We start from the raw sequence: 10,036 nt of genomic DNA, 5'->3' as shown, positions 1-10,036 counted from the left end.
GTTGGTGGAAGGAATGACTGGCTCAGAGGACCCAATAATCCATTTCTTCAACATTGTTTACTCATGTTTTATGTCATAAAAATGTAGATGAACCACTGAAGGAGAGGACTTGAGTGGGCTTCGGTGGCATTCCATTCTCAGCTTCGTGTCCTTGCTCATACTTGGTGAACAGACTATTATTATTTTTTTAAAGAGACTATTATTAATCCGTTTCCTTCTAAGATCCAGGGGGAGCCAATCACTGTGTTGGTACAAGTTTTTTTCCCCACCCCCACCCCCAAAAAGTAACACTTAACTATCCCCTCCTATGCCATTCTGTTTAGATTTTCTAGTTAACTCCCAGAGCTTGAATGGCAGCATTAGGCCGCTGGGTTCATGTACGTTAACAAAAGTCAGATGATTTTCAAATGAATATGAAACCTTTCTAACAAGTAGGTCTACTGAGCATAATGGAGTTTTCCCTGGTTCAAGTTTAGGACTAAATGATGAGGAATTGGAGAGGTTCCAGAGGATAGTAATGAAAATGATTAAAGGACTGATGATGAAAGGTTCAAGGAGTTGGGATCACTTAGCCTAGAGAAGAGAAATTGGAGGGGCGATTTAATGGCAGTCTTCAAGTACAGTCGGTGGAGGGTTATTACAAGTATGGCAGCCAGCTGTCCCCCAGCTGCACTGGGGACTGGGAAAGGGAATCAGGAGGGGATTTAAGTCAGACTAGGGCTATCAATGGTTCTCAAACTAGTTCAAGAGCTGGAAACCCATAAAAACTTAAGAGAAAATGATGGAATGTAAACTGAAAATTGGGGAAAACGTTGACTTTTTGGAGATCAGTGAGAGTTAAAACCTACCTTCAGCACAGGGACACTTTGCTTTGGGGAGCCCCTTGTTGAGAATGGACGAGCTCGGAGGATGGAAAATGGCCTGCACACTTGGCTGACGGCTGGAGCCCATGAGGCTGGTCTGCGGTGTTTGGGGAGAAAGAGAATCGCTCCTATCTGAATCCTGGTGACCGTCTTCTTCCCACTGGCCCCTGTGTATGTCTACACCTTTGAGGACTGCATGTCCTGGAGACCGGGGAAGGCACCCTTCTACCGCAGGTGGCGGCACCCCTCCGATGTGGACAAACCAGCTCGGGCCACTGCCAGCTCAGGGGTATCGGGAATGTCACTCTTTAAAGAAAGGACACGCTGTTTTAAAATGTTTTATTACAAAGCTTCTTTTAAAAAATGCTCAGCACGTTAACTCAAACTGGAATGACAAACGTTAGATGGCAGTTTGGGGCAAAGGCTGTGCCTTGTTATTTAAAAAAAAAGATGGGTACATCAATGCTCATTTTAACAACTGGCATAAAATCCCACTAATTGGCTAATAAAAACAGATACAAATACAGAACATTTAAAGTAATAACAATTCAAGTGCTGGGCTTTTTACAATAAGGGGGTGAAAAGGAAAGAAATGAAAATTCACTGCAAACCGGCCTGCTGAAAAGTATCGGTTAAGGTTTACCATTAAACAAAGGAGATCAGAAGAAAAATAAAATGAAATAGGATGGCCAACTGCTCCCAAGAGGGTGGGTCTGGCTGTCCCATTTATTTAGCTCTATCCAACACCTTACCAAGACAGAGAGGCCACTATTTGTTACAAGTAATTCACAGAGAAGCCACTTGTCTGACAAGATACCGCTCAAAAAAGGGCAGCTTCTTTTCATTTTTTATTTCAAACTTTTCCAGATCTTTGAATTTTACTCAAAAGCTCATAGCTAGCAAAATATACAAGAAAGTTAAAACTAAAAAGTGAAAATTAAAAAAAATTCAAGTTTAAAAAAAAAAGCAAACACAAGATTGATCCTTTTGCACTGTTAAATAAAAGCTTTCGGAGAAAGGAGGAAAAAAAAAAAATGAAGACCGAAACAAAGTGGGAACTCTTCCACAAAGTCCCCCACCGGGATGCTGATGATGGATGTGCTGCCGGCTCCAGTCGCTCCTGGCAGGCGAATGTAGCCAAGTTACTGTCCTTGCCAAAGGGTTACAGGTATGGACGCAAGACGCTCTGGGAAGTGCACGTGGAGAGGAGGAAGGGCAGCTGCTCGGCCTGCTAGCAATCTCAGGGGCTTTGTACTTCTCATTTAGGAAACCTTTTATGCTTTATTTTGGAACTTGGCTCTTGCAGTAGATGAAAGGGGGTTTGGCAGTGATTGTCTTTATGGATCAGCGTCTCTAGCATTGACCTCAGGGTGAAGGTGGTGTCAATTCTCCATTGGGGTCGACTGGGCAAGCCCTGGAGACAGTCTGGGTTTTCAACAAGCTTCCATCTCCAGAAGAGGTCCCGGGGTCGCTGCCTTGGCTTTGCACGTTGGGAATGAGCTTCGTTTTCCACCTCAAGAAGGAACAAATGAAATGTTGTTAATGTGCATTTGTCACAGTCCTTTAGCCTCTATGGCATGCAGCATGTGTCTTAAGATCTCTGCAGTTAATAGTCGACTTTATCGATTTGGTGATGGCTAAAACGGTTAGCCCTACGGTAGCCCCAAATCTTCGGACTACGTTAGAGAATAAATCTTATTGATTCCATGTACACGTACACGTGCGCACAGCGACGAGGACTGCATTTCATACCTCGGGTGCTGAGAAAAGTGCATGGTGCGTGCTGAGCAGTATTAGGGCCGTCTGCACTCTAGCGACCTGGTAGCTGCTCTTATCATTAATGCAACTACTATCAACACTGTCCCTCAAGAGGAATGATGGGAACCGTGAAGAAATGATCTATGCACGTAGGCTGCTGCTGACAAAAACAAAACGGGAGCAAATCAGCCACAGAATGCTGTCGACTGAGGAGGCCTGCAATGTCCATTCAGTTCCCATTCTCCTGTCAAACTAACCTTTCCCTGGTTAGCAGGCAAACACCTGCTACAGCACTGTGCTGTTTGAAATTTCAGCAGGGTACAGAGCCTTCACACAGGAGAATCAAAGAGCCAAGAGGGACCCTACCTTTCCAAAGACAAAGGAGCAAAGCCTGGACCCGTGGGGAAGGCACCCCGCAGATCCCTATTTACATGTACTTTTGCAGCACAGATTTTCAAAGGTTTGGTTCAGGCTGCTCTTCCAGACGAGGAATGGCCTTGCAGGCCTGGGCTAGGAGCTCCCAGCAGCTGGAGACAAGTGCTGTGATCAGAACGGACTGCTCGCTGAAGGAGACAGAATGTCCCTCTGCTGGGATGCAGCCCTGCCCCAGCTGTGGGCTGACCCTCCAGTCGTGAGCTGAGGACCGTGGCCCCCATGCTCTAGCAGGCCAGCGCCTTCTGGGGCAGCACCGCGCACTTCCGGCTCCCCAAGCCGTCCTGGCCTTCCCCCGCCCTTTCTTGAGCTGAGCACAGTCACAAGACTACTAGAACAAACTGGGCTGTCCAGAGTGGCCATTTACTACACGGATACCATGTGCTTCCCTGGAAAGAATCTTAACATCTCCTAATAAAGCCATTTCTTTTTACAGCCTCCCATCTTCCCACTGTTATTGCATTATTTCAGTGTCCTCTTTACAAATCCTCCCAATGGCATAACTAGTCTTTAAATTGGCCAAGAATTTGTCTTGCTATCAAACAAGACAGACCAGACGTGGTTGCTTCTTTAAAATACAGGACCATCAGGGCAGACCAAGTCTTACCTCCAAATGGGAGAAATGGGAGCCTTACAGAGTTGCTTTATAGATATAAAACAGGTCAAATCAAGATTCTTTTCAAGAAACCACAGGCATGAGGCTCCGGAGACTAGAGCCTTCCCACATCTAAGGCTTCACTGGGGGGCTGTGGCTGGGCCGGGCCAGGCGAGCCCTAGCGCAGCCCGACCCACCAGTGAAGTCGGTGCAATCAAAGCCCACAATTACTGCTCCCGCTTCAAAGGCGGTGCAGCAAGGCCCAGCTCACAGATGTTAAGGCCTGGGCTCCCTCTGCCCAGAGTCACTGCGTGGGCCAGTGGTACAGTGGGTTTGGAGGCGGCATAAGACACCCCCCTCTGCTATCTGCCCCCACCAGCCAGCTGAAACCTGTGAAGTTCTCTTGGGTCAAATTCCAATCTTGACAAAAATATTCCACCAACCAAATGGACCCTGGAACTCAAATGGGCTGAGTCACATATGAAGAGCCCAAGTAGTCGAGGGGAAGCTGAAGAAGACTTCACGAGTGGATCTATTTCTGGGAGATAAACACTCCGAAGCATTAGGAAGGTCTAGGCCTTGATGCAAAAGTAGTGCAGGAAGGGCAGGAGGGAGATTCCTTCTCTGTAAGCTCCAATGTAAGACACTATTGGAAGCTGCGTGCTTCACCAGCCCCGTCCTTGGGGTCCAGAGCCCAGCCCCCTGCCTCAGGCTGCCTCCCCGCAGGAGGGGCCAAGGAAACAAGCCCTTTGGGAAGGCTGAGGTGGAGGAGAGCACTGTCCGCTCAAGCTGTCAGGGCCAAGCTGGGGGCAGCAGAGCTGGCTTGCAGGAACAGGGGAAGACCCCCTCCTCCCCTCCCTGTATCAGGTAATATCATTTCCTTGTTCAGAAATGCTGAGGACCCCAAAAAGATGGGCTGGAATTATGGATCCTTCTTTCCTCCCTCTCCCAAATGTTACTCGTAACGAGCAAGAACTTTAAAATGTTTCTAGTTATTACATGAAATTTGAGGAGAGAATATCAGAGATAAGTTTTGCAAGAGGTGAACCGAGGCAGATTTTAATTGCCAAAACTGCCTTCGAGCAGCACGCCACACACCTCCTGCCAGCTGCCTGGCCCAGGGGCAAACTGACAGAGGCCTGGTACTGCAGGGCGTGACCTCTCCTGTTGCACAAGGTCGTGTCTACGAAGGAGAGGCGCAGATGGCTAGAGCGGGGGGGTGCCAGCACGACCTAGCTTGACTGGCCCTGGCATAGCAGAGAACACGGAGGCCTGTGGCCGTTAAATGATCGGCCCGAGGCGGCCCCTAGAGAGTATCCATGCCCCCTGCCTCCACGGGGGTCACAGCCTCGTGACTTTCCCTGTGACCTGGAGGTGACCTTGTCTGCAAGCCGGTGAGGGAGAAGGAAGAAAAACAACGGCTGCTGAGCACGGCCGCGCCAGGCACTGGGACACGCACCCTGTGCGCACAGTGTCCCATCACCACAACAGCTCCCCAAATTCCTGCCTGTTTACACATAAGGAAATTGGGGGCGGTGTGAGGTTAAACAACGGGCCTAACGTCACCCAACCTGTGGGTGGCAGGATTCGCTTTTGAGCACTAGCCATATGTCTTCTGCACCATATCCTGGAGCTAAATTGTCATTCACTTTCTTCTCTCCTGCCTACCTTCCAACCATCCCTCCATCCCCAGTCCACAGCACTGCGGAGGTGGTCTGCACCACGACCACTGCCCACCCTAAGATGCTCTGCTAGAAGGCAGGATACTAAAGAGAACAAAAGGCATAAGAAGTTAACTCTGAAATTTAAATCTCCTCTAAGATGGAAAGTATAACCCACAAAAGCCAACTGCTCGTAAGTGAGCATGCCCGGGTTTTGGAAAGGGGAACGATCATGCATGGCGGGGAAGGCTGGCACCGAGCCCCCTTTCTGTAGTTGAGGTCGGCCCGAGGAGACCAGTCAGTCTGCTGGCTGGAAGCTCTGAAGCAGGCCGGTTCCCGGAACCTGGAGGAAGGGGTTGGAGGAAGGGATCGGTGCAAGGGATGGGTCTTTGGCCCCGTGCTTGGATCCGGGTTCTACAGACGGAGGCATGAATCCATGCGGTTGCCTCCCCTGGGTTCTTCAAAGGGAGTTCTCCGTGAAAGCAGACTTTGCAATTTTGAGGTGACTCTGAGGCAGGCCCGGAACCGTTACTGACTTGCTCTAGGGGGATTTCTGGTCTCTAGCTGCTGTGACCGGTTTCCCTTTGTGCCTCCTCTGTGGGCACATAGATCACATCAGTGAGCTAGGCCTCCCAGGGCAGGTCCACCAGAGCCTTGCTACTTCTGGAAACAATACAGAAATATTCTCGAAGAAAGGGTGGAGTAAGAGAGCCTCAAAACTTCATCTTAGTTCTATAAATTGAAGTGCTTGAGGAAGACAATAACTATGTAGACCCACCTTATCCACCCATCTCCAAATTCTTTATCTAATTCACATTTCTCTGTGCGTTTTCCCACACCAAAGATGCTAACTTCACCTTCTAGACCTGAAGCCCCCGTTAAACACCTGTGTGCGTGTGTCTAGGTGTCTCCGCACAGGGGGCGTGGGGAGGCACAGTGTGTTGTGGACTCAGAGCAGAGCTCCGAGGACAGCCCTGGGTTGGTCTGAACACGGGCTCCAGCATACTACCAGGTCCTCTTGGGCAAATTACTTGAATCTATCAAACCCCAGTTTCCTTATCTGCAAAACGGAAATAATAAGTTCCCACCTTTCATAAAGTGTGTTGAGGGGAAAAAAGGAGATCATGTGCGTGGTGAATGGGCAAGTATCTGGCATTTGAAGGGCATCATGAAGGTTTGTTACTGCAGCAGATGGAGACTGGGAGGTACAGACAGACAGACTGACCCAGGCTCGAACCCGACTCTGCTGCATAGCAGCCACGTAGCCCTGGACAAGTTCCCAGCGTTTTCTCATCTGTCCTATAGGCCAGAGGTCTCCCCTGCCCAGGGCTGCCCCAAGAGCGGCACGAGGTACCCCAAGCAGAGGCATCTCTTGGAGCACGCCGGACACAGCATGTGGTCCAGAAATGTCCATTCTATCTCTGCTGCTCCAACCTCAACGTGTTTGAGGTAGTCAGTAAGATTCATGCTATTTATAGAACTTCTGGTAGAAAGTTAAGACCAGTAGAGAATTCTGCAAAATCCCTCTTATGAAATATAAAATATCTCTTATGAAACAGTATCTCCAGCAACCCAATAATTGAGAAAAGTAATCCCAAAAGGGCAGCAAAAATTTGTTATATTCTCGAAGAACATACCTAAAATTTTAGAAAATTTCAGGTTAGTATGAATTAAAACGTAAGCACAAAGGTGTGCAGCACTGTCCCACTGAAATGCTCTCATTTTCCACTCATTCTGCCAAAAAGAACAAAGCTTACGGATGGTTTTAAGCAGGATCACCTCACTCATCTGGATCTCAGTTAGCTGGCAGCCTCAGTTCTAAAGAAGACAGCTGCCTCAAGCTATCACAGTGCTATCAAGAAATTCATGCACCAAACCAGCACATTTTACCCTTCCTTACAAGAGCACCCTCCATATACCAACTCAGAGCCCATTTACTTTTAACTCACAAATTATTCAAATAAGCTTCCTGAATCTACACAACAAACCAGAGAAACATTACTTTAGGGGAGGGTCAGAGTCCCTGACAACTAAGGAAGACACAAAAATTATAAAGAGCAGATTTCTTAAAATCCTACATTACTTGTGGTCATTTAATAGTGGCAAACAGCCCCCATCCCTTGTTAGCATATACTATATGCTCTGTAGAGTAACAGCATGAAGTATTAAGAAATACTTAATTTCCATGTACTCTGTTGAAAGAGATAGAGGTTGCACTCAAGAGTTAAACAAATTACTTGTTTTCATACTTAAAAAAGTAAACCTAGAGTTCTCTGGGAAACCATTATCCAGAAGGGCTCATTTCCTCAACAGTTCCAGATGGCTCATTGAGAAAAACATTCTTTTTAAACCAAATTGGTCCAAAATAATTTTATTCTATAAACCGTTCTTAAGTGCATTGATCTTAATTCAATTTTATGCTCTTTCATGAATAATACTAAATATTACATGTCTCAAGAGGGTGTAAATGAGCCTCCCCGTCTCCTATTATTTGTTAATGGCACGTGATCAACCTTGGTAGCCAAGGGTCCGGTTCCCTGTTTCAGTTTCCCAAGGTGACTTAAACACAATTCTAGTTCTTCTGATCATTAAAGAGGGGAAAGGAATTGACAGAAGGGACACTGCAGCACAGGAGAGATTTTAGAAGCTTTTGCCTGTGTCTTCGCTAAGGCACAGCTGGCTAGAGACACTTAACCCGTCTGACCTAGCAGACTCCAGCCAGCCGCTTCCTGGTGAGCGGAAGCAGACACCTGTTGGGTTGCTGCCTAGCTCTGCTCTTGACTGTCCCAACTCCAACACCCACAGTGAGAGCGATGTGCCCCGATGGCGATTCTGTACAGTGTGACCATCCCCTGTGGCCACAGCTGATTATGGGCTAAGGCCGAAGTGTGACCCATGCTGGGCTGACCGGCGTCCCTTCCCTGGAATTTGAATCATGTCTTTGGGACACTGACACTAAAAATGTGTAAGCTTGAGAGTTCTGGACATGTGGATCAAAGAACTGAGAAAGTTCATCTACAGAAGGGAGGAGGAAGCGATCTTGGGGGACAGATGTAAGAACAGGCCATCTTCCAGTCCTCTCCTTGGGCCATGTGCACTGTTGTCTTTGGCTCCCATAAGATGCTCCTGCATCCTTAAAATGGACTTCCCCATTCTCCTTACTCCAACATGGGCTGTCTCTTCTTGCCATCAAAGGCTCCTGTCATATGAGTCAGCGTAAAGTGTCCCGGATAATGGTGAGAATTTTAAAACCTGCATTCCGCACACCACTTGGTCTAGCCACATAGTGTCATTATGCAGCCATCTCTCTCTTCAGGACAATGTGCCCAAGCCTGCCCTTCCTGCCAGATGTCTGGATTTTCCTTCTTGAACGTTCTTACTATGGAGTTCCTGGTAAGAGACATTGTAATCAAGTGTCATTGCCCTGTGAATCCTCTACAAGGTTTCTACGGATCTGTGACAAGTTTAGCAGGAATCTGTGGACAAACATACAAGGAAGGAAGTCACGAGAAGGCCACTGCCTCAGACAGAGAAGGTGCCGTGTGGGAGCCTCTCCAGGCCACCAAGATCTCCATCTCCTAGGAGAGCAACCTGCCGACCCTGACAAGACAAATGTCAACACCAGTGGCTGCTTGGCAAAAAAGATGAAAAATGGAAAGCAGGATGTCATTTTTTTCACTTTCCCATTTTCAAAGCCTTAATTTTTACTTTGAGATTTTGGACAAGGCTAAGATTCCTGTTTCTGACTTTATTATTTTGTAAGAGCCTGGCTTTGCTTCCTAACTGACGGGTCAACCAGAAGCAAATACCTGAGGCTTATTGACGCCTAATGACTACATCTGCTCTTGGGGCACAGAATTCAGAGCAAAGATGAAGCAGAAGTGGCAAACTCACCAGGGTGAGCATCAAAAACTGTATGAAACGTTTTTCTCAACGTGACCACTGAACGCAGACTGCTCCCTGACTCCAAGAGGGCACGGGTTCTGGAAGACCTTCTTCAGGTCTCAGTCCCATGGCCAGTCCTGAAAGTGGCTCCCGCCCCACTCTGAAGCTCTGTAGGGAGGCTGCATAACCCTCAGGGGCCCCAGGCCCCCAGCCCTTAGTTAATAGCTCATCAGGCTCCCCAACATCACCCTCTAATGGAAAGTTAGACATAGTTTTTTAGAAGATGTAAGTCCAAGCACTGCACAATTAACTATTGCATTCTATACTGCACTAGAAATTACCTCTCCCACACACCTCTTGGCCCCAGGGAAATAAAGCCTGAAGTAAAAAAACACATTTTTCTCAGTTTATCAAGTAGACAAGGTAGAGTTTACACCAAAGTCAAAAACCTGTTTTTGCAAGTATGTTTGTATGTGGGTGCCTGTGTGTATAACCAAAGTTTGTATTTTAGATAGCTCATTCTTTCTTTTAAACTAGCTCAATGTTATACAATCAAAAGAACTATGTTGAGATATCATAAAAATATCTTTTCAGTCTATGTAATTTTAAGATGGGATTTTTGTATTTGTTTTGTTAAAGTAAATACTAATAAGCCAGTTATGTTTTTAAGTTAGTAAACTTGGGAGTGAAAATTCTCTTCAGCTTTTCAAAAATTCTAATTCTTTGCTTCTTTAACACCTTACGAATCTTGATTAAGTCAGGAAGAAAGGGAAGTTCAGTATTTGATGATGATCTTGGACTTCTGACAAACTTTTGAGAGGTTACATATTCCAAATAAACTT

At 46.9% G+C, this 10,036-nt stretch overlaps 1 protein-coding gene across 6 annotated transcripts in view; it reads right to left on the bottom strand.

The window, feature by feature from the left end:
- Positions 1–1,188: 1,188 nt before the first annotated feature.
- Positions 1,189–10,036, bottom strand: part of LEF1 (lymphoid enhancer binding factor 1) — a 120,064-nt gene continuing 111,216 nt past the window's right edge. For all 6 annotated transcript variants that reach the window (XM_088021075.1, XM_088021074.1, XM_028121288.2 and 3 more), the window contains one exon: positions 1,189–2,376. Coding sequence is in view for 3 of the 6 variants with exons in the window: in XM_088021074.1 (XP_087877200.1) it covers positions 2,297–2,376 (80 nt within the window). In the remaining 3 variants the exon portion in view is untranslated. The remainder of the gene's footprint in view (positions 2,377–10,036) is intronic.

This window comes from Eumetopias jubatus, unplaced genomic scaffold (assembly GCF_037043125.1).
Source record: "Eumetopias jubatus isolate StellerSeaLion01/CBP00866 unplaced genomic scaffold, mEumJub1_p1.0 scaffold_2, whole genome shotgun sequence".
NCBI classification, from domain to species: Eukaryota; Metazoa; Chordata; class Mammalia; order Carnivora; family Otariidae; genus Eumetopias; species Eumetopias jubatus.
The sequence above is the reverse complement of the archived record's forward strand: the minus strand, read 5'-3'. Positions and strand labels throughout refer to the sequence as shown.